General features: G+C 39.2%; 1 protein-coding gene across 1 annotated transcript in view; it reads left to right on the top strand.

Annotated features, from left to right (window-relative positions):
• The window catches only part of shank2b (SH3 and multiple ankyrin repeat domains 2b), a 254,294-nt gene that overhangs the window by 157,044 nt on the left and 71,221 nt on the right, over window positions 1–26,029 (top strand). The window contains exons 9-10 of the mRNA XM_065291651.2: window positions 4,605–4,682; window positions 11,229–11,295. Of these exons, the coding sequence (XP_065147723.1) occupies window positions 4,605–4,682; window positions 11,229–11,295 (145 nt within the window). The remainder of the gene's footprint in view (window positions 1–4,604; window positions 4,683–11,228; window positions 11,296–26,029) is intronic.

Here is a 26,029-nt window from a genome sequence, read left to right as displayed (position 1 = left end):
CACATTGTGTCCCACCGGGTTCCTTTGTGAGTATTTTTCCGTGGGGTTAATCCTACCAGCCCACGTTTCCCTTAGCAGAGCACTGCTTTGCTTACACAGCCACGGCTGTCTTTATTCCTCAACTACGGTTGACTTTCGCCCACCATTAGCCCTTAAGACGGGTGGTGGCTTCCGCAGCGTTCCTATCCCGCTCAGGTAGGGCGCTTCCCAGTCGCTGGCACTTCTGTGGGGTTAAAGGAACATCTAGTGCCCGGCCTTCTGCCTTAAAACCTACCTCCTCCTCCTTAAGTGGAACCGGAGGGCTTTTACGCAGTCACTGGAAGAGGTCAGCCCCTAGTGGCGTTTTGATAGGGATTCCCAATTCGTCGGTCACGACGTGACGTCGTAGTGACCGACTGAAAGGGAACGTCTCGGTTACGGATGTAACCCTCGTTCCCTGAAGGAGGGAACGGAGACGTCACGTCCCGTCGCCACAGGTGCTGCCACCTGCTGTTACGGCCGGTCACACTTTCCGGCTTTCTCAGCGAAAAAGAAGCTAATTTCCTTATTTGCACCTGCTGCTTATATACGCACCTGGCGGGGCGGCGCCAGCATTATGCAAATATCTCAATGCCAAGTTCATTGGCGTTTTAGTAGTATTCGAAGCAGATTGGTCTCTCTAAGCGAGTTCCCAATTCGTCGGTCACGACGTGACGTCTCCGTTCCCTCCTTCAGGGAACGAGGGTTACATCCGTAACCGAGACGTTTCATCCTATGTTCATTGGTTGTCTTTTTATCACCTCTCAAATATGGGTAGATTTCTACAAAAACCCAAAATTTTGTGCAAAAAGCTGAGATAATTGTGTTTTTGTGAAAGACTTTTAATAGAGATCAGATTCAGAGCGATCCTCAAAACATACACGGACATACAGGTGTTTGCCCTAGGGCGATACTTCCAGGTTTTATAAGTTACGGATTGCCGAAAATACTCGTCATTGGCAGGGAAGCGTTTTCTCTTAATTGACGAGTTAACTTGTCAATGGCGGGGAAAGAGTTAATGAGTATTTAGAGCATTGGGATTGCTAGACATAGGCTTAATATGCATATTTTTATGACGCCGCGTTAACCAATCAGGAGCCTGCTTGCTGCTTTGGTGGCAGCTCCGCCCGGAGTCACTCATTCAACCAAGGCTTGATATTGTCCATAAGCAGACACCCGGAGCTATACCACACAAGTTCTTATTTCTATAGAGGAGACAGGAATAAAAAGGACCTCGCTTGGAAGAGTGTCAGTGAGGACATTGGGCAACCTGGTAAGTTGTAATACACACTTCACTTTTGAGGCACGTGACGTTTATCGACCCGTGTCGTTATTTTCCCCATAGTAAGGTTACCAAATACAAACTGGTAACTCTTTCGATAAATGCACAATCAACATCAGTCATTTTGCAAACAGACAACCGCATAGCACTTGCCCCTCCCACAAGAAGCGGAGTTTGCCTCTGACGCGCGTCAAATGCTTGCTTTAGACGCGATTTTGACGCCCAAAACGCGTTTGGTGTAAACTCAGCATTATACTTTCTTTTGCCTGTAGCTTAAAATTAAACCGTGTGCATTCTGACTCATTAAGACCCTGTGTGTAAAATTCAAGGCTATTTTAGGAGATTAGGAGCATCACAGCTTGATATTATTTCATTGATTTATCATTAATTTCATTCTTTGACATGACCTTGCTCAGTCAATATTAAAGATATATCACAGAATGTTCTTTACATTATGTAGGATGATTTTGTGTAAAAAAGTCCTATTCGGACCGGATTAGTTTTACGGAGGTAGATGGCATAATGTAATTTTACCACAGGACGTCTGTAATATTGATGATCAATTCACACGGGATTAGAAATCTCAGTAAAACATTCAGAAGTGGGAGGGGTAACTCGATTGCGCAACGCGTCACCTCTCTCGTCATCACGTCCACATTACCTTGCTTCCTGATATCACATGTGCAAACTAAATGACACAGACGAGTAAAACTTGAAACACTGTGTTTAATTTCAGTTTGGGGAGAACGTCAGTTTCAGAAACAGTTCTGTGCCTCTGAGAAGTGAATTTGATTTTTTTTTTAAAGTCTGTGTATTGGTATTCAGGAACTGACTTGCCACTGACTAGTTTGTCCACCTAGAACGCAAGTAAACGCTTCTTTAAGCTATTTTATATTTGAAAGAAACCCGCAAAATAACATGAATAACATGGATTAGTATTACCTGAGGTTAGTTCTCCAGACCTTTTTACAGAAGGTAAAAATCGCTGTAATCTTTACTGACATTGTCCTTATGATTACTGACAATGGAGATTTCGGCCGGTACTAAAATCACTGAGAAGCTCTGATAAAAATTTCCTAAACCACCTCCCTATGTAAAACTAATCCCGTCCGAATAGTACTAAAGATGAAAATGACTTAAGATGGGTTTTTGCAGTCATGGTCACATATATTTTTATTTAATATACTAAAGGTTTAGGTTCACGTCATCGGAAGATGCAGGGTGGAACTGGTGCCATATTCATTTTTATAAAACCCAGTAATGATTGCTGGTAATTACAGTGTTCAGGATTCACCATTGTTCCCCATTCCGTCTACAATAAATCCTGAGCTGAAATCCGCTGGAATCCAGAGTACCTTTAACACTTGCATTCAGTGTTTATGAATGGACAACAACCCATTACATTCACAACATTAAGCAGGCAGGCAGATAATCACCTTATGTTTCCTCTGTGGGAGATTCAGTCTGCTGTATCTGCTCGGGGTCACAATACGGCCGTCATTGTTTGCTGAAACCGCAATGGCTATTCACTGCTGTATTCAGCCTGTATTTAACGTAATATTCATGCTGTGACTTCTATGTCATATTGATCTGAGATTCACAATGTGTATATCACAATACAGGCGGTTTATTATTTATTTATTTACTACTGGTCGTAAGGTCAGTAGCTGCTCTTAAAGGGACACTCCACTTTTTTGGAAAATAGGCTTATTTTCCAGCTCTCCTATAGTGAAACATTTGATTTTTACCATTTTGGAATCCATTCAGCTGGTCTGGCGCTACCACTTTTAGCATAGCTTAGCATAATCCATTGAATCTGATTAGACCATTAGCATTGCACTAAAAAAAATAACCAAAGAGTTTCGATATTCTTCCTATTTAAAACTTGACTCTTCTGTAGTCACATTGTGTACTAAGACCGACTGAAAATAAAAAGTTGTGATTTTCTAGGCCAATATGGCTAGGAACTATACTCTCATTTTGGCGTAATAATCAAGGACTTTGCTGCCATAACATGGCTGTATGAGGCGCAATGATATTACGCAGTGCCAGAAAATAGTCCCCTTCGTAACTTTCAATAGCAGGGGACTATTTTCGGGCATTTGATGAACGTATAGTACATGCCAAAAGCATTCGGTTTATCTTATTTTTGACAACAGTGGTGGTTAGTGGCTTTTGCATCTGACGTCCACAGTTGAGCTCGTATGCCTGAGCTTGACAGTCCCTGCTCCCCCTCCACGGTCTTTGTACTGCATTGCACAGATAAAAGTCATACAGGTTAGGACACTAGGGTGAGTAAATGATGACAGAGGTTTCATTTTTGGGTGAACGTTCTCTTTAAGCACATGGGACTCTCCCCATATTAAGTTTACGGTGCTGTTAAATGGTGACATCGCGTAGAACTTGCAAAAATCAATTGTCCCCGGTCGTATGACAATAAATAAACTTTCTTTCACTGGCCGATGTGATTTATTGATTTTTGAAAGCCCTCAAGGTCAGCTGTCACATACAGTATGATGAATTGTGTATCTCTACGTTCAACCGATGCTGACCAATGGGGTCGTTATTTGAAGTACTCCTCTGTAATCATTGGCCACAGCGGGTTATTATTAAAGCCGATGCACCGTTAAACCTTTAATTTCTCTCGTTCATCAGTTTGAATGCAGTCAAGGGCTGGTTTGCGAGTCTCGATTGTGCCTATTTGTCACCATGTCAACGAGTCACTTGGTATGGTGCCAAATGCAGGCCAATGGTATTTATAAGAACAGGGAATAGTCACGTGATTATGTCTAATACAAGATCTGGCAGCAGCTGTGACACTAGTATTAGAAGCGAGAAAGGAGGAATAAGCAACGGAGGTGTGTGTGTATGTGCTTTTGTGTGTCAATTTAATGGTGAGGTTTGCCGTGGGTGGGCTGCTGAATCCAGCTGGATATAGTGGGCTGGAGAGCTACAGAGCCCTGGTTCCACAAGCATCTCCCTCCCTTTCTCTCGTTCTGCTTTTCATTCTCACATACACATTCATGCACACCGACATCATCGCTGCCGAGACCCCCTCTCGTTTCTCTTCGGGTGTTGAACTTCTTACTTGAATTTGGAGACCACTAAGCTGAGGGAGAAGTCTGGCACTTTTGAAGGAAGAGGATTTGATCTCTAATAGCTCGAAAAATTAAGAGCGCTTCTTTTTTGGGGGGTTTCACGTACGATACAAATATTAAGGTGTGGAGTTAGATGAATTGAATCTAACCTATAGAATTGGAATGAATAAAATTAAACAAAAAGTCTTCTGCTTTTTCTTCTGAAGGAAAAGTGTGCCAAGGTTCTTTTGGTCCGCGGAGCCAGCAAAGACGTCAAGAACTACAGAGGACAAACTCCCTTTCAGGTACGAGAATATATTTTTTCTCTACCATGTTCAGTGTCCATTGCAGCAACAGTTGGGTGACACATCTCTGCTATGATGGTCAGATGTTTCTTTGAAGGCTTGCTCATTTGAATCAAGTTTATTATATTTTGTTGGTTAATCACTAAATCAAACACAACGATAAGTGCAAAATAAACTCAAGTCTGTTGCTCGGTTACTCAATTTAGTGATAATTAATTAGACTCGCAGATGATATACAGAGAAACAAAATGAGCCTGAGGGGAATTCATCATCATTTTATTATGTTTGTTTGCATGGTTTAGTGTTTTTTGATAATCTGGAATTATATTTGGGGGAAGTAAAGAACGTTAGGTCATGAATTGCAGGTCTTTTTTTAATAAACGTATAAATCTCTGTTTTCTGCATCTGTTTACTTTGGGATTTTTTCAAAAGTCAGGTTGTGACATTCAGTAGCTCGCGTGAGATGTCTGACAGCAGTAGCGGTGATTCAAGCCTGCGGCCTTGGGATGATGACAGTATTGCCTGGAACTGTCTGGACTTAATCATTTGAAAAATGCAATTTATGTGCCAAAAAAGGGTCCCACCCTAAACCTATGACTGAGATTTTTTTTTTAAATGTAAAATTGATGTCCATCTGCACAAGGATGGACATCTTTTAACTTCATCACCAAACAGCCACTTTATAATTCCCAGAAATACTGATGATGGAAGGTTATGGTGTCAAATTTATTTAAATGCGGGGTGCATGATCTCTGAAAGCCAATGTTGACATTTGAAATCACCTAAACACACCCCTACCCCAATAGAATCTGGACCTTCTTTTGATAGACCCGCCCCACACATACGCAACCCAGGCTAAGATTTTGGTTGGTAGACACGCCCCTTACTGCTGATTGGCTATAAGTGTGCCGACTCCCTTTTTCAAAGTGTTTTTTTTTTGCATTTTAATATATAAATATATAATAATATAATATATATTTTATTTCTTTAATAGCTCAATACATTTTATGAAGTTCTCAGTTGTTTCGATTAGGTATCAGATGTTACTCCTAAAATTGCTTAGGAGAAATAAAAATAGAAAAAAAAAATTGTTAAAATGACAATAAAACACAATAAAACTGACAGTTACATTTTTTAATGTACTATTGCAGTGCTTATTATAAAAATGTATACGTGAAAGTCATTTTTTATTCACGTGCCCTCATAAACTTAAATCAAAATCTGAAAATGTACTGTTAAAAGCTAGGTGGCTTTGGCGGGAACATCCGTTAACCAGGCCCCTCCAACTGTTAAGGAGGTCGCACACCGGACGAGAAGCACTGCGTTGCGTCAGGACAACTCTCGTACACCGTAAGTGCACATTAAATAGCAAAAGCTTAGTCAGATAGCGTCTACTTCAAAATTCTAAATATACGTTAGCAGCAGTGGCGGCTCGGGACTGCACTTCCGAGGATGCGCTAATTCATAATAAGTGTTTGGATTGTCACGTGTGTGATTCCCTTTTCCAAAATATGTGTCATGCGTGTGGAGAGATCCTGTGTGCATCACGTGTTTTGTCAAAATAAGTGCCTGCTGGAGACGCGTCAAAACCGTTTATGATAAAAGAGACGCTCACGTTCCCTAAATACACGCAACACACTCCCTTAACAGTAAACTCTGATTACGCATGAGATTGTGCGAGTATCTGGCACACGTGAGCGTCTCTTTTCAAGTTCAAGGCAGCAGGCACTTATTTTGGCATGACACGTGATGCACACACGATCTCTCAAAGCGCAGAACACATATTTTGAAATGACGAACCACACGCATGACAAGCTACATACTTGTTGTGACGAACTTCGCATCGTGCGCTTCAAAAAAAGAAGTCACCAGCCGCCACTGGTTAGCAGCCAATGTTAATCGCTAACGATTTGGGACGAATATGATGTTATTTAATGGTAAACTATTTGAGTGGCGCTACTGTGACGGTGTTCGCACATTCATAGAAAATAATGTGCTCTGTTTTTAGATTAATGGCGCGATGCTTTTCGTCCAGTGTGCAACCCCCTTTAGTCTGCTGCCAGTTCCATTTCTGAAAGCCTTCTTAAAAATGCTTATTTTTTTATCCAATCAAAGCACAGTGGAAAACACAAGCCGCGCCTACTATATTCATCGTTTCATTTGGAAATACGTCACAATACAAAAGTAAAGTTGATTGTGACTTCACTGGACTTTATCTTGTAGAAGTATTGTTCATTGATAGTTTATTAGATAATGCATTAACTAATTGTTAACAAATACAACCTTATTGTAGAGTCTTACCGGTAAAATAATCTGGATTTGAGTAAATTTATTGAGAAATGATTGAGGTTATATTGATATCTTCAACAGTATTGACTGCAGCCTTGACAAATTTGAGCTCAGTTTGTGACTCTTATCTGAACCTCTAATGCAGACATTTGTGAGATTTCTACATCTTTTCATTTACAGATTTACCCAGTGTCCACTTGCTATGAAAATGTTGATCCATCGCTCAAAGCAATGTCATAATGAATTGAATTATTTAAGCTTCAAAGCGTGCCCTAACATACTGATGGCAAAACAGCACGTACAGTAAACCGTCTTAATAGCAAACGCCAACATCAATACTGTACTAGACCACCCACACAATGTTAGCTTAACCCTTTGAAATGCAACCTCCTTGACAGAAATAACCACATCGGCAGTGCAGTTACACTTGTTGCGTTGTTTTTCTAAACTGATTTCATAACGCAAAGTGTAGACCAGCTCATAAAACAAAACCAGCATTCTGCCATTGTGCCACGTTTTACGTAAGCCTTTTTAGGGTGCCCTCTGGGCATCAAACTGACTTTTGCGCGGCTAATGAAATGATTGAATTGAGTAACAGTCTAGTAACATATACACTGTGGTCCCATTATGTTAACGTTTAAAAACACAACATAAGACCAAAAAATACTGTATCTGTGCCGAAACAGATTTGTGTGTATCTGGGTGCTCAGATATGTGTGGTTGTTTGTTTCTAATTGGCTGTTTGTGTTTATTTTTGCAAGACAACACATATCCAACAGTAATCCAATGGCAAACCTCCAAAAGATATTAAAAATAGAGCCCACATCATACAGTATATTTTGCAGTCTGTGCATCTTGAATCCTGGTCAATTCTAGATCTTGTTAAACAACTGAAGTATTAGGAATGGTTTCTGCAATGGTTCATGGACGGCCTCGTTGTGTTAGATATACTGGTTTACAACCTCTAAGCTTTGAATTGACCCTGCTCACTCCAAACTTGACGTAGGAGTGAAGTGTTTATGTAATATAGATATCAGCGCTCCGCTGGTGCGTTGTTTAATGCGTTGTATTATTCATCTCACGCTGCTAAAATCATATTTCACGCCTCGCCGGCCGCTCGATTACATCTCATTTAAGCAGCTCATGAAACTTCAGGCTCTCTACTGGACTGTTCCCGTACGCCCAGTTAAACAGAACTCACGATGTACATCTGTTTTGAGCAAATCATAACCTCTACCCTTTTACTCCAAGACAAATTACACAGGGTCAAAGGCAAACCATTTAGACGTGTAGTAAGGAAAGGTTGCATCTAACAATTTTGTTATAATACTCTAAGGGGAAGCAAAAATGGTCCCTAGCTGTCACTGGGGCGGTACCGTTTCAAAAGTTAGGTACATATGTGTATATATTTGCCACCAATATACCTTTTTGAGGTCCACTGTCACAAACATCGAGACAACAGAGTGATAAAATAGAGCAGTTTGTCTCTTTAGGGCTATTGTAGAAACATCTTGGCACAAAATGGCGACTTCCATGTAAGGGGACCTGCTGTTTACAGTATGTAGATAAATGTGACTCAGTTTAAGGTAATAAAAACAATACAATTCAGTTTTGTAACTGTTATTTTGGTCTTTAAACAACAGTGATAATATAGATTTTTCTCATTTTAATGGACTTTAATGGACCCCAACACTTAACAGTTTTAATGCAGTTTAAAATTGTAGTTTCAAAGGACTCTAAACGATCTCAAACGAGGCTTAAGGGTCTTATCTAGTGAAACTATTGTCATATTTGACAAGAAAAATAACAAATATGCACTTTTAAACCACAACTTTTCTTCTTCCTCCGGTCCTGTGACGTGCTTGCATGACCTCGTCATCACGTAATACGTCATCACGTCAAGAGGTCACGGATGATGTATGCAATGTTGTTGTATGTGGAATGATACTAATGTTTTTGTGTTAGTTTATTGTTTAAAATGGTCTGCAAATATGCGTTTCATACATGTAACACGTGACCTTTCCGTGGCATTACGCAATTAAGTGAGGTTGCGCTGGCGCGTCACAGGACCGGAGATAGACGAGAAGTTGTGGTTTAAAGTTGCATATTTTTTATTTTTCTTGTCAAAAATGTCAATCGTTTCGCTAGATAAGACCCTTATGCCTCGTTTGGGATTGTTTAGAGTCCTTTGAAACTGCAATTTCAAACTGCATTAAAACTGTTACGTGTTGGGGTCCCTTAAAGTCCAATAAAATGAGAAAAATCCTGGAATGTTTTCAATAATATAAATAATACATAAATATACAAATGCATATACACATGTAAACATTTATTAAATATATACATGCATGTGTGTGCATGTATTTATACAAAGTTATTTTACACAGTTCACACACATATACAATGTATACAAAAACTTTTATTCTGCTATAGATTAATCGCGATTAATCGTTATGCATCCTCCCTAATTTAAATGCACTCTTTGGTACCATTATGTATTTTAAGAGGTACTAATATAGACTCCTTAGGTGCAAATGTGTACTTTTTGAAATTGTACTGCCCTAGAGATAGCTAGGGACCATTTTTTGACAGTATGGCATTGCTTTGAGGAACTCTTGTTAGCACCTTGTTAGTTGTTTGCATTTTGGAATGAAGAATCAGGTTGCTCAAAAAACGCTCGTAAATATAGCGAATGAAAACATTTCTTGACTCGTTTCTTACTAAATTAGGCCTTTTACCGTGCTGATTTACTTATCCGGCATTTCTCAGCTCTAGATTTGTTTTTGGCCCATCTAACACTGTACCTCTAAGCTGCAGCCAAGCACCATATTTTATATAAAAAGGAATGCAGTTTTTCTGAAGCTCATTACATCAAACCTTAGCAACCCAGCCTAGTGAATGAAATCTGCATTTTATCACACCTCCAGCGCCGAAATTCATAAGCATACTACGCTACGCCATGCCTTTTATGCAGTATTTAAAACACGCCTTTGTTCTCACATCTGAACTTGGTAACCAGACTGATGGCTAAATTATAGATCCATTAATAGACCATGGTTGGTATGTGTGGCTAAATTGAAGCTATTAAATAGAAATTAACTCATGCTGAATGAAAAATCAAGCTATTAAATGTATTTATTAAATCCTCTGAGGCTCTCTTTAAAGTCACAACCGTGTTAAAAGTAAAGTGTTTCGGATTGCTAAAATAGCAAAAGATCAGTTCTACATTCTGCCATTGGTTCAACAAACAGCTAGCCCAGCCCCAAGCTCCTGTGATTGGTTAAGCCGAAGCTGTTGTACACTGTAAAGAGTGAAAAGTGGATCACTTTAGGTGAAATTTTTTTTTTTGTTGAAAAAGCTTCATTTTTTAAGTGTTTCCAATTGAAGTAATTTTTAAGTTGATTCAACTTTTAACCTTTTACAGTAGGCTAGTTGGATACTCAAACAAATCAAACTACAGTGTTTACACATATTGGGGCAGTTAAAGTAAAACACCACCGTTTTTTTATATTTTACTATGTTCTTACCTCAGCTTCGACAAATTAATACAGACCTTTCTTTTTTCAATGCGTGCACTTAATCTTTGTACAGCGTGTCGTGAATGTGTTAGCAGTTAGCCTAGCCCCATTCATTCCTTAGGATCCAAACAGGGACGAATTTAAAAGCCACCAAACACTTCCATGTTTTCCCTATTTAAAGACTGTTACATGAGTAAGTATGGTTGCACAAAATAAAACGTGGCGTTTTTTAAGCGAATAAAAAATGAGAACTATATTGTATGGCGGAAGAGCACTTAGTTTGCAGCACTTCAACCTGGGCGCGGTGCAACATCATCACTCCTGCCTACCCCCCTTCGCTCAAACTTCCATCAATATTACTGTGCCCGAGGTCGAAGTGCTGCAAACTTGCAACGTTGAGGTAAGAACATAGTCAAATATTGAATGAGTTGAATGAATAAAAAATTTTAAGGCAACCAGGTAACTTACTTTTTGACTTTGAACCAACAAATCTTTTTTTTAAAGTGTAGGTGTTATTGTGTTTGCTTACAGTGTCCTTATTATTGATTTATCTGATTAAAGGTTTGCTAACTTCATGTTGTTTGTTCTGTATTTGTACTTACTTGTTTCTATTTCATGAAGCCTTTTTATGAAACCAAAATGGGTTGGTTGAGCACTTCGGAGAGAAAAATGTGTTAAAGCAATTGAACATCCAATGCTAAGAATCTAATCTCATTTATGTCTTGTTTTTTTCTTAAAGGTGGCCATTATTTCTGGTAATTTCGAGCTTGCCGAAATCATAAAGAATCACAAAGACTCTGATATTGGTAAGTTTACTGCAAGCTTATTTTGTGTCAACTGCACTGCATTTTTAGAGGAAAATGTAAGTGCACTCTTAAAACGGATGTTTTAAAAACAACACAATCAATCAGTGTTAGTTTAGGGACAACACACTAAATGCGTTGTCCCGGAATACACACATCTCCTTGTTATTATTGGAACAACACATTTTGTGTAATCACATAATGACACATAACACAAAAAAAAATGAACACGCCATTTCTGAGATTGTGTGCTGCGTTATGCATTTACATTTATGCATTTGGTGGATGTTTTTATCCAAAGCGCCTTACAGTGCATTCAGTCTATATATTTTTATCAGTATGTGGGAATCAACCCATAAACTTTGTCTTGCAAACACAATGCTACACAAATCGTACAAAACATATGATTATTATTTAAAAAAAAAAAAAGAAACACCACCACTAACCTCAGTGTCACAGGCAAAAATGTACGAATGTGGTTGTACGAATTAGCCACCTCGTAAAATACACCATGAGATAGCATTGCAATATCAGTATGTATCTAACCAAATTGTTGAATTCATTTAAAGTGCAATCCCCCAACAGAGCATGGTATTAAGGTGTCAGATATAATCCAATTATCAGGTAGGCAGCTGATATTGCAGGTGCAAAAGTTTTACTATGTGATAAAGACTAAGATAAGCTAAAAGGGGCTTCCCGTATCGCCGCCACCGGCATAACAGACTCTCCAGTGTATCCCATAATTATGCAGTGTCATAGCAATATCTGCCTCTTGGTCTCCTGATGCTGTTAAGCCTTTAGGTTATAATTGTGAAGCCTTGAATATAATACATTTGGTGTATATGTTTTCCTTAAGTCAGTGGAAAAGAAGATTGTATGTAAGGTAAAAAATTTTATGTACTCTTTAACTTTTGATAATAGTCAAAGAGTCAGATATGCATTCGGCAGAATGTTTTGGCCATAAACAGATGACAAATGATTTTTAACTTCACACGGCCCTCTTGGCTCCCACGGATCTGACACGTGTAGCAGATGTCAGTATTCATTTATCGAAAGGAAAACGCATTTGTATATTTCTCCGACACTCTCAGGCACGCTCGAAGGAATCCAGTGATTGAACGCTCATTTCAATTAACCGACCGCATAATCATCTGCCTCATTAAAGCTAGTGAAGGCACAACAGATTTAATTAATCATTAGACGTCATTAAACTAAGGGATTTGGGTAAAATGAAGTCGACTCCGTGTAAATAGATTCCGAAGGTCCTTGTGCACCACGGATGCACCGGCATGGTCGCCTACTGTGGCACAAAACATGCAACATGAGTACGAAGCGATATGAATAATTAAAATGTGAATTATTTATAGCAAGCGTTTTGTGTGTACATTCTGCTCCACATATAACATGCGGTCCGTGCGCATCACAATTTATAAATGATGACATTAGCATTCCGCTTCGTTGTACCCCGAAGGTTGTGCACACAGGCGTTTCTCATTGTCGTTGCACCCTATAGATGGTTTTGAGCTCCGAACCCAGCCGTGCATCTAGAGAGAGCTTTACTCTGTGGAGCTGACCTACATAAGCTACAGACCTTACAGAAAGGGAAACTCATCCATACGCACACACACACAACACTACTAGAATTCCTACTAATTCCTGTTCTGAATTTAGGACATTGTCAGATTTTTGATCAGAATGTGATGAGGGATTGTCATGTTACTGCTGTCAAGCCTTTTCTGTCCTGGTTTCTCTATAATGACGAGTTATACAATTAACCTGCTTATTGAATGACATTGACTTTAATTTGTCAGTGAATTTGTTTGTTAATGGAAATGTATACAGTAGATGAGATCGGGGCTAGTTGTCACACAGGAAGTAGCCATAGATGCTCATTATCTACAGTAAAGTTTTGTTTTCTAAATATCAGCTGTGTTGCATTGTCATATTATTTAAATTAAAATATGTAGTCATGTTTCAAAGGTTGTCTATAATCAGGGTGCGATTTGTTGGGGGGGGTTTATCCCTCTCTGATTTTTATATCCCTGCCTCTCTGATGAATTATTTTTTATTTCCCAAATCGCACCCTGGTTATATATATATATATATATATATATATATATATATATATATATATATATCCAAAGTGTCCTTAAGTGAAAACAACGTGATTGTCAAGTATAGTAAGCCCATACTTGAAATGTGACCTTTGCTGTGAGACCCGAATCTCTGACCATTAAAGGCGTTCTAAGCGAATCTGCGAGACGTTAGTTTTTGTTGACATTTGAATTGTTTTCAAACAGACGGAGCGTAGCTAACTCCTCCCCCCCTCCCTTCCGTGCTTTCATGAACGCGCCCAACCCCCACCCCCAAATCCTTTTTGTCGTTTATTGGCTGGAACCCTTTGTTTTGTTTTGTGGTGCTAGGTTTGGCCACTATGTTGATATTGCCGTTTGTGAAGCCTGGGCTGTCTACAGAGATCGCGTTTTTTTACAGTTTGATCAGCGGACAGGCAGCAAGCAGATAGTGAGGAGATGTTTGCTGTATGTAACAAAAAATTGTTATGGTCTAAAACGCGTCAATTCGCTTAGAGCGCCTTTAAGCCCGGGGTATAGTCTACGTAGAACACACGCAAACAGTCTAATGTACAGCCTTGTACTTAGGCGTTCAACGCATGCGCATTACAATGAAACATTACAATCTCCTGGGCTACAAACGTCATTCTCCTGTACGCGCATGCGTGACCTACAGGTGCAATGTAAATCCTGAAGTTCGCACACACTTTTCTGATGACGAAAACTGCGTCACATGCAAAAAAAATGGGTAAAAAATGGACCATACTTTGGCCTTTAGGCCACGGGTGCACTATATATTACTTCACTAATGGCGCTTTTCCATTGCATAGTACCCCACGGTTTGGTTTGGGTCAGGTCGGGTCAGCTCACCTCACTTTGGCTTGGTTAGCTTTTTCATCGAGTTTAGTAACACTTCGAAGTGGGAGGGATTATAGGCGTGTCATTATACAGTCTTGTTCAAAATAATAGCAGTACAATGTGACTAACCAGAATAATCAAGGTTTTTAGTATATTTTTTATTGCTACATGGCAAACAAGTTACCAGTAGGTTCAGTAGATTCTCAGAAAACAAACAAGACCCAGCATTCATGATATGCACGCTCTTAAGGCTGTGCAATTGGGCAATTAGTTGAATTAGTTGAAAGGGGTGTGTTCAAAAAAATAGCAGTGTGGCATTCAATCACTGAGGTCATCAATTTTGTGAAGAAACAGGTGTGAATCAGGTGGCCCCTATTTAAGGATGAAGCCAACACTTGTTGAACATGCATTTGAAAGCTGAGGAAAATGGGTCGTTCAAGACATTGTTCAGAAGAACAGCGTACTTTGATTAAAAAGTTGATTGGAGAGGGGAAAACCTATAAAGAGGTGCAAAAAATGATAGGCTGTTCAGCTAAAATGATCTCCAATGCCTTAAAATGGAGAGCAAAACCAGAGAGACGTGGAAGAAAACGGAAGACAACCATCAAAATGGATAGAAGAATAACCAGAATGGCAAAGGCTCAGCCAATGATCACCTCCAGGATGATCAAAGACAGTCTGGAGTTACCTGTAAGTACTGTGACAGTTAGAAGACGTCTGTGTGAAGCTAATCTATTTTCAAGAATCCCCCGCAAAGTCCCTCTGTTAAAAAAAGGCATGTGCAGAAGAGGTTACAATTTGCCAAAGAACACATCAACTGGCCTAAAGAGAAATGGAGGAACATTTTGTGGACTGATGAGAGTAAAATTGTTCTTTTTGGGTCCAAGGGCCACAGGCAGTTTGTGAGACGACCCCCAAACTCTGAATTCAAGCCACAGTACACAGTGAAGACAGTGAAGCATGGAGGTGCAAGCATCATGATATGGGCATGTTTCTCCTACTATGGTGTTGGGCCTATTTATCGCATACCAGGGATCATGGATCAGTTTGCATATGTTAAAATACTTGAAGAGGTCATGTTGCCCTATGCTGAAGAGGACATGCCCTTGAAATGGTTGTTTCAACAAGACAATGACCCAAAACACACTAGTAAATTGGCAAAGTCTTGGTTCCAAACCAACAAAATTAATGTTATGGTGTGGCCAGCCCAATCTCCAGACCTTAATCCAATTGAGAACTTGTGGCGTGATATCAAAAATGCTGTTTCTGAAGCAAAACCAAGAAATGTGAATGAATTGTGGAATGTTGTTAAAGAATCATGGAGTGGAATAACAGCTGAGAGGAGCCACAAGTTGGTTGACTCCATGCCACACAGATGTCAAGCAGTTTTAAAAAACTGTGGTCATACAACTTAATATTAGTTTAGTGATTCACAGGATTGCTAAATCCCAGAAAAAAAAATGTTTGTACAAAATAGTTTTGAGTTTGTACAGTCAAAGGTAGACACTGCTATTTTTTTGAACACACCCCTTTCAACTAATTCAACTAATTGCCCAATTGCACAGCCTTAAGAGCGTGCAAATCATGAATGCTGGGTCTTGTTTGTTTTCTGAGAATCTACTGAACCTACTGGTAACTTGTTTGCCATGTAGCAATAAAAAATATACTAAAAACCTTGATTATTCTGGTTAGTCACATTGTACTGCTGTTATTTTGAACAAGACTGTATTTGCGCTGCCTACTGCTGTGACATCATACATGTGAGAGCGTTTTTGTACATTCCTAGCCTGGCTAACACAAGACCAGTCTCATAGAGACTGCAACTATGCTAATTTTTTCGTATTTGAGGCGTGGTTTACGAATGCCCAGAGCCGTTTATTGAGCGCTACGAATGTCTATTAAATGTGTCTGTACGTAGCTCATAGCCAATCGTTTCAATTTTACCAGATGACGTATGTAGAGCGACATCAATTCAAAAGTAAACGACTTTTATCGGGTACGAGTGCAGCTGAAAGCTATGCAACTAAACCGGTAGCTGTATATTGTATTGAAAAGCAACACATTTTAGTGGCACTACGACAACCACAGTACACGCATAATGACAATGATATTAATAAATACCACTTACCATTTATAAGTTAAATGTACTTCATCGACGACGACAATGCCTAGCAGGTTGGTCCTATAAAACTCCGTGTTTATCATGTCTTGCCATACACAAACATCCTTCTTGGATATTTAATAGCCCAGTTTAACACCAAAAGTTGCTCTTTTTTAAATAAACTTGCGTTTTTAAACTACTTAGAACACTATCAAAGGCATTGAAACGTAACTTCGCGTCTGTTGCCGTATTATAACAAATAACAAAACTGCCTCCGTGTGCCGCATAGACTTCGTCATCGTCTTGCTGCCGCCTCCCCGTTCTTTGATTGGTTCCCTATTTCAGGGGCAAAAAAGGGCCAGAGTTTCCATGCTAGACTTGCAGCGTGAATAAATTTGCGCGCAAGGCAGCATGGGGAAACCCAGGCTAGTACATTCCCATACATTTATTTATTTCTCAGTCCACCACAAAATTAAAATTGACCACCACAAATAGATGTTTGCACATGGCGTTTATAACTACCTCTGTCTTACATGACAGCTTCTGTACAAAACCCGTGGCGTCGGTTGGCGCACTCAGTTAAGCCTCATTTAAGTTTATATGAGAACATGCACACGCGAATGTGCCGCAACAAACTGCAAGTCTGAAAAAAAATTGGTATGGTGTTCCTGATTCACAACCTGTGGATGTTTTTCATCGCTAAAAGGAGGTTTAGAAACTTATAGCAGGACACAAATGACAACATGTTTGCTCGAGACAGCGCAAGCTAGCATGAAGGTAAAAGCTAATCGTTTACATTATAGCGATGGCGCTGGTAGTGACCATTCTCTCAGACCAATCAGTGATCTACAGTGTTTTCTCGTCATGTTTTGGTAACACTTTGGGTCGCTTGGAACCCCGACCGAGGTGGTACTAAAAAAGTATAGGGTACTTTGTACTGCACCCACTGGAAAAGCTCAAAAAATTAAGCGGACCCAAACCAAATCGTGGGGTACTAGGCAATGGAAAAGCGCCATGTCTGGATAATAACAGTTAAAATAGTTTTTGAGGCCAAGACTATGTAAATGAATACTGTACATACTGTACCCTGAAAAAATAGTCACTGGTGTAAACAGCGTGACATAAATGAATTATTTTGTCCTGGTTATTAGTGATTCAGATGATATTTGTGCCTATACAAAAATTTAGCTTACTGTGCCCTGACAAATATACACTGGATTTACAAAAAAGCATTGACAGCTAGCTCCCCTATAAGGTTTGGACTGGCAATAGGGAACGTTTGGATGGGATATAGAGATGTAAGGCCTTTCAATACGTCTCCACTTCACAACAGCTGCCAGGTTTGCAGCGGACGTAACACAACAGGGATTTCTTCAAAAGAATACAGGAATCCGCAGGCTTGTGATTCCTGCGGATGTTTCAATCTCTGCTAAAATAAACCTTTGACGGTGGGCCAGCTGTGTAAAGAAAATGTTTTTATAAATTTTGATTGAACAATCGTCAGGAGTTGCACAGTTTGCAGTTGAGACTAACGCGCCACTCGGGGATAATCGACAGCGGCTTGTTATTTTCATGTGTATGTTGTAGTAGTGGGGGATCCGGTAATTGCGTATCGCATGTTGGACCGCGGCAGAGGGCACAGCATTGTACTTTGATCAATTCGTACTATATCGTCCATAAACATTTGGGGAGGGGTTTGCGTTTTTTATTTTGTTTGTTTACCTGCCTATATGTTTTAAACAAGCACTGTAGTTATGTATGTAAATGGACGTCCCATTTAATGCCACCCACTGGTTGCCATGGTTACCAGATCCACACAATAATTGGCTTAAGGGATGTTGAGAAGCTAAGGAGGTGACGGAGCCCGGCTTATTATCGACTTACTTGCGAAAGCATATGATATACACAGATTCACAGCGCGCTCACATATACTGTAAATTATGCGGATATGAAATGCATGCAAACCCACAGGCTCATATTGCAGTCTGTATTGACACAAGATTTGATTTGCAAGGAAACGTAATATACCGCTGTGACTTTTAATCAGGGTTTATAAACAAACAAAAAAATCAAATGCACGGCATGACAAAGTGATGGATTTTGTTTCAGCGCCCCAAGTTCAAACCTCACAGCGCTGGCTTCGATTGAATAGGTTGAGCGCTTTAGATTGTGCTACAGTTTCAAGTGCAATTTAATGGCTATTGATTTAATGAGACTGTGAATACCAGCTGCAGTGGACGGCCCTTGGAGGGCCCATGGATTTGTTTGTTACGTATAAGAGACCTTAATTGGCTGAAAATGCCTATTCATCTTTAGCTACTCTCTAGACGGGTGGAGGGGTTTGAAATTGCTGACACACATAAAAGGATGTTTTCTCTATCAGGAAAGATTCATCAAAGCAAGGCCGATCGCCGCGGTCCTATAAGTCAGGGTTGTTAATGGCACGAATGGAGGCGAAGGAAGCACGAGGAAAGTAAAAATAAAGGCTAGGCTGTCCGCAGGGGTTTGTGTTTTGGGTTGTTTAAAAAGTAAAGCTTGTTTTATTTTGAATCATGGTCTTATCACAACTGCTCACTGACTGCACGATCACAGCTCTACTGGGATAAAAGGTTGTGGCTTTATTGCTTGTGTAAGAGTTTATTTAGATTTAAAAAGCTGTCGGTTGAGTCATTTTGGTGGTTTGATTTGGTAACTCTGCTCAGACCAGAGAGATCAGATGTGAAAAATTATGATTTAATTATTAGCTGGGTCTGTTTCCTTATTAGCCTTGTCTATTCCCATTACATTCAGACTACTACAACCACTACAATGCATTTTATATTAAAGGTCACATTCTTTCTGATCCCATTTTTTAAAACCTTAGTTAGTGTGTAATGTTGCTATAATAGCATAAATAATAGCTGTAAAATGATAAAGCTCAAAGTTCACTGCCAGGCGATATATTTTCTATAACAGAATTCCCCTTTTAAAGCCTACAACGAACGGCCGGTTTGGACTACAGCCCTCTATTTCCTGCTTTACAGTTTTTTGACTAAACTCCGCCCACAGGAATACGTCAGTCGCCAGCTAAGCTAACGGCAAGCTAAGCTGCTATCGAATCACAACACACTAAACAAACTACACAATCAGAACTCAATACGTATTTCTGAAGTAGGAACTTCATAGGGCAGGGAAGACATCAGCATGTTTTTATGACAGTAAAAGCGCTATACAGATAAGTAAATTGTGTAAAAAAATGCCGTTTTTTTACAGGTGAAACATGAACACATGTTATATTGCGCACTGTAAACACAATCAAAGCTTCAAAAACACAGGAAGAACAGGACCTTTAATATACTGAAAGATATTCAGTAAGGTCCAACATCTAAGATCACATTTATTTTTTTATGGAAATGTGAAAATATTCAATAAAGTCACAAATGTGAAGATTTACAGCAGTGGTCTGCAACAGGCGGCCACGGGCCAAAACTGGCCCACCCAACAATAATTTTGAAAAGTTTCCTCGCGAGGGCACCAAAACACTATTCGCTCATGCAAAAGCGTCCTTGCGAGAGTGCACAACAAATGCAGTCACGCGATGAAAGGCGGGATGAGCGCCCGGTTGACTCTCTCTATGCTCTCGCAGATGGACAACATGTGCTCACTCCAGATGACTTTTGAGACTTTGGGATGGGACAATGACTGGTGTCTTTGTTTCATTTAATCAGTGACACGCATAATCTTTCATTCCACAATGTGTGTCAAATCAATCTAGAATAAAGAAAACACGATTTAACTCTTTCCCCGCCATTGACGAGGTATCTCGTCAATTAAAAGAAAATGTTTCCTGCCAATGACGAGTTTTACGGCTATCCATATTTCCGCTATTGTCCTCCAGGTGGCGCTCTTACCCAACTTATAAAACACGGAAGCATCCACTACGGCCAAACACAGTTAAAAGTTTTTGTATGTTTTGATCATTGCTCAAAATCTGATCTCTATCAAAAGTCCTTTACAAAAATGGAATTATCTTATCTTTTTGCCCAAAATTTGGTATTTTTGAAGAAACCTACAAGGCTTGCCGCGATAGTCTGTGAAACGGTGATAACCGGTGCTTAAGCCTCTCACCGGTTATATCACTTGCCCACCGCGACACCGTCTTTCACCGTCGTTTTGATATTTTCGTGTAATTAAATCATTTAGTTTCGTTAGAGAGAGCAAACACTTACAACTGAATGTGTCTGTTGTCTGAATTCAGCGGGGCTGAACGCGCGTCACGTCAGAGCAGCCGCAGGTGTCAGATTTCATTTATTTCTGTCAGAGTTTGCAAGGCGAGCTAAATGACCAGATGATGACAGAAGCCGCGTGCTTTGCTCGTTTTTGTTATGATATACATATATGATGTTTAATATAAGCGAGATCGTTTTGTTGTTGTGTTTTTCGTCAAGAAAAATATTAAACCCATCATTCAAGCAGCGCTTATGGAGAAGTAGCCGGTTGCTCTGCTTGGGACTGGTGGGTTCTGTGAGAATTACCTGCGCACATTAACTCAAGCACTTAAGTAAACCAGCTGTTGCACTCGCATTGCATGCAAATTCATAGGCGATTTAACGCAGCTTACGCAAGCGCTGCATTTAAACAGTTGCGTAATTCAAAAGTGAAAGTAAAATGTGAACGTCTGCATGCGCATTTACAAGCCCCTTCCACTCGGTGATACCGGGATCACCGAGTTTGTGACGCGCCGATTAACCGGTGGGAAAATTACGTCACCATGGCAACCCTAAAACCCACCCATATTTGAGAGGTGCCAAAAAGAGAAAAAATGAAGATAGGAATAAAGACAGATGGTCTGTTCTTTCATTTGTTTCATTTCTTTTCCGTGTGGATGATCAAGACTATTGGTACTCCTAGTTGTCAATCAGGAGTGTTGCGCAATTGCATTTTTTTAAAATGGAGAAGGCGGTTCTCTTCTAAAATTCGAGAAAATCCTCCGCTACACCTTTAAAGGGATAGTTCACCCAAAAATTTAAATTCTGTCATCATTTACTTAATCGATATTTTGAGAAATGTTTGTAACCAAACCATTCGTGGACCCCATTTACTTCCATAGTATTATTTTTTCCTACTATAGAAGTGAATGGGGTCCACGGACAGTTTGGTAACAAACATTTCTCAAAATATCGTCCTTCGTGTTCATCAGAACAAAGAAATGTATACAGGTTTGTAACAACATGAAAGTGAGTAAATGATGACAGAATTTACATTTTTGGGTGAACTATCCCTTTAATTGCCACCCATGATATACAGTAGGGTTCAAAATCTAAGATGACATTTTTATTTTTTATACATGAAAATGTGAAGATAAACAATAAGTCTAAAATCTGAGATTATAATTATTTTCATTTTTTTGTGCAACATTTAGGATTTTAAAATGTTAGTGTTATACAATAAGAAAGTGGTAACAGTAAGAATATTCACTCATTCTAGATTATTGTGGGTCAATGTATTTTAAACCTTTGTGACTGACCATGTTACAAAAGGTCAAATGTCATTTTTTCCACACAAGATACTCTTCTCAAAACATTTGTGTTTGCCATGCTAGCTGGTATGCTTACATACTAAATATCAATATACTCTGGAATTAAAGCTAAACTAAATTGTTATTCTGATTATATAAGTTCATAAATACATTACGTTTGGGAACCCCACTGTATATGTATAAAAACTGTAATCTATTCAAACTAATGACATCATACCCTGACACAGATTTTAACATTCAAGGAGTCCTATCCCCCTCATTTCCTTGAGCTTTTTTCATCTCATGCCAGAAAAAGGGAGGTGGGGATAAAGAGAGAGAGAGAGAGAGGCAATTGTGAATTGCTAGTGTGAAAGGACAGCCCACATACACGGATAACGGGAGAATTCACAAACCCGGCAACTTGCACTGACTAATTTAGACATCCATCCTTAGGTTGCTTAGCAACACTCAGGGGCTTGATTCCCATACAGCTGTTTGGGCAGTCCGAGAAGGGTTAAAATCCCTAATCAATAACACCTTCTGGTTTCCGCCGGTTAATTTAAGCGTCTTGATTGTGCCGTGCGGTGGGCGGTCGCTACTGATTTAGAAACCTCTTGTATTGTATTATGAGCCGCTGATGGGCCAAACTTGAGAAATTCTGCGTGAATTTTGTTTATCTCAGTACTTTGTGTCATAATGGCGCTGTTTTGAATAGAATTATCTCAGCATGGACTTGTCACCCAGCTGATTCAACAACACACTCCAATCAGTCTTAAGCCGTGACTATCCAGAAGGGGGGCTTCAACTCATAGTACAGTGTGAATGGTTTGAATGGGAGGGGGGCAATGAGGAAGAGTCATGAGAGAGAAACAGAAAAGGGGGCGGGGTCGTTTGAAAAAGAAACACTGATGGAGAGAAAGAGAGAGAGAGAGAGAGAGACTCAGTGTGTACGTATGTGTGTCAGCGAGAGAGAAACGTGCGAGGCTTGCGCGCTCCGCCGCTCTCTCTCGCAGTTACAGACGGCATCATGTGGTGCGAGGACTGTCACCAAAGCTCCTGCCTTCTCTACTGTCCTTTACTGACCGATGAACACCAGTTTAGAAGAACCTGACCTTTTTTTTAAGTTTCTCAAGGCATCTAAGGGAGTTATTGAGCAATAAACTGAGGAGATATGAAGTCTTTACTGAATGCCTTCAAGAAAGAAGGTAAGAGGTGATGCTGGGTCTTTAAGTGGGAGCAGGACCTTTGGTGACTTCTGGTTCATGCTTGTGTAACTGCTCAAAACTTTACAGCTACACTGTGTTTACTTGTGTAGGCATTTTTAGTGTTATGTTTTGTGATCGGCGTGAGGTGTTTGATTTTCGAATATATTTTGACACATGATAAGTTGAAGGACTCTTGAGGCCGAGAGATGGGTGAGAGAAGGTCACTTTCATCTCCGAGGACATTAATCTGTTGTATCTTAATTCTGGATGTCTCCTGCATAAGTTAGCTTGACTTTTTAAAGAGTTTAACATGTAGGATATCCTTGGCCTGGTTTTAGAAAGGTGTACTGGGATTTAGATTCAGGTCTTAAATGTAACAGAAGTTGGAAAGACTTTGATTTCACTTGTTTAAAGCAAATGACCCAGTCTGGGAAAACCCAGCTAAAGTCTTTACCCTGAATTTCACAGACAGGGTCATATTTATACCAAAAACCAGCCATAGTGCCTATGATGTCATTGCTTTCTGTCGTGCCTGTTTATTTTGCTCCTCGGGGCTGCCCATATAAACCAAGTTTGTGTAGAAAATCAATGATGCAAATATCCTGTGACATTATCAATAAGCATTGGTTTTCTTTTATGGATGTGGAGTCATCTGATCATTGGGGGTGTGGGAGGGTGGATTTATTCATGGCTCATTGGGGGACTGGGTTAACAACTCACGTACTCCTGAACATCATTACTGTAATGATGACTCCCCTACAGTTGCCTTTAAATAATGAACCAGAACATCTGCACCTCTGAGACTGTGCTTTGTCATAATAAACGTCACCCATTAAAAGCAGTGAAGGTGATCTAGCCGCTGCGACTTGCCATTACATCATCGCATTAATAAATGTTTGGTCGGGGTTTACGACGCAATTCAGCTCCACGCTTCTTATATATTTATAGCGTTTGTCTCGCCCTGCCAGCGATATATATCTAGTTCATGGTGAAACACATCCTTCAAACAAGATCCTGTGGATAAAACTCTTCCTGAACCACCTTTAAAGTGACATTAGTGAAATAAATAGAGTATAAGTATTCGTCACGCATACAGTAGACTCAAGGGATTTCTCCAGGCATGAGACGGAGGAAGGGGGAGGAGGACTCATCTGGCCCTGAAATGCTCGCATATCACCTTGGAACCACAGAACTTGGCTGCTGTGGGTAAATCGTCTCTTGAGACCAAAGTGATTAGTGTTGTTGCTTAAGAGACTAAAACCACTTAGTTAGTGTATTGGTTAGTGTATTACAGAGATAAGGTAAATACAATTTAAGCTGTATTGACACGATCTGTGACCTTAGTTTTGAAAAGAAACGACAGGTATAGAATAAATCAGACAAGGGACTTTTTTATACACTATCATTGAAACACTATGTTTTGAAACACTTATTTATTTATATTTTTCCACATTTACACTCAAATGCTGGGTTATTTTCAACTCAACGTTGAGTCAGAAAGAGTCAAACACAAATAGAGCTAGAAATTGTTTATATTTGACCCAACAATTGGTTTAAACTAGATTTATGCAACAATATATCGGCCAATAATCGGTATCTGTCTCACTATGTCACTATCCGATAGTTTAAAAACAGCCGATAGTCTTTGCCAGAGTTGTATAGTACGTAAGTATTTTTACTTTCTACATAAAAGTACATTTTCAAGTATTCGTATTTTATCAGTGTTTTTGTTTGGAAAATATACATCCCAAAACATATTATCATAATTTCAAGTTTTTGGTTTATATTTAATATTTAACATCTAGTATTTTTTTGTACTTTTACTCAAGAAAATAAATATACACAATTTTTATGTAATTAGGCATTAAATCAATTTTAATATGCAATATATAATGAATACACAATATGATTCAATGCTTTAGAATGTAGTGAACATTTTTTAGTAAAGGAAAGTAATTTTTTTCCCAAGACAAACACTTTGATAAAGCACAGATGCTTGTAAAATGTAACTAAAATACTTAAGTAGTATACACATCTCTGATATATTCTTTCAATCAAAAGAGAACAGGACAATGCAATGAATTTGAGCTCTGTGTATAGAAAATGTAAGCATCACTAGTTTAATGTTCAATAGTAATGGTTATTATATGAATGAATAACATTAGAAAATGTTATCTTCAGAATTGATTTAATGCAAGTTAATATAACCATCAAACTTTTATATTGGTGCACAGTGGTGACCGGTGACTTATTTTTCGAGGGTGCATGATGTGAAGCTCGTCACAACATGTATGTATCCCTTCATGTGTGTGCCTCGTCATTTAAAAATATGTGTTCGGTGCGTCATGTAAACTAATGTTCATCACGTGTGATGTCAAAATACAAAGGGCTTTAACGGGGTTTATGATAAAAAAGACGCTCATGTTTGCCAAATACACTGTAAAAAATACATTGCTGCCTTAAAATTTTTTGTTGAATCAACTCAGATTTACAAGTCATTTCAACTAACTATTATTTATCTTGACTAGAGATGAGTTGTTATAACTACAGGTGAGTTGTTATAACTTATACATTTAAATTGACTTTTCTCAACTATATTTTATAAGTTGTGACAACTCATTTCTGTTGACATGACTCGTAAATCTGAGTTGATTTAACAAAAAATTTTAAGGCAGCAAAGTTTTTTTTACAGTGTACTCAATCTCATGTGTAATCAGAGTTTAGTGTTAAGTTAATGTCTTGTGAGGTTTTCATAAACGTCTCTTTTATCGTAAACCCTTTTGATGCGTGAGCAGCAGGCGCTAGGGGTGGGTGATATGGGGAAAATATCAACACGGTTGGTTTAGGCAAAATCGCATTTTTATCACGATTCTTTATCATGTTGTTTTTTTTAAAGACTGTTTTGCCATTACTGAGCCTTAATAGAGCCATACTAATGCCCCCATTTAAAAAAGCAGTCCAACAAAGTAACAAATATATGCACGGACAGTACACATACAACAGC

The sequence above is a fragment of the Paramisgurnus dabryanus genome, chromosome 23, assembly GCF_030506205.2.
Source record: "Paramisgurnus dabryanus chromosome 23, PD_genome_1.1, whole genome shotgun sequence".
Taxonomy (NCBI): Eukaryota; Metazoa; Chordata; class Actinopteri; order Cypriniformes; family Cobitidae; genus Paramisgurnus; species Paramisgurnus dabryanus.
Note: the sequence above shows the minus strand (reverse complement) of the source record. Positions and strands in the feature narration are given on the sequence as shown.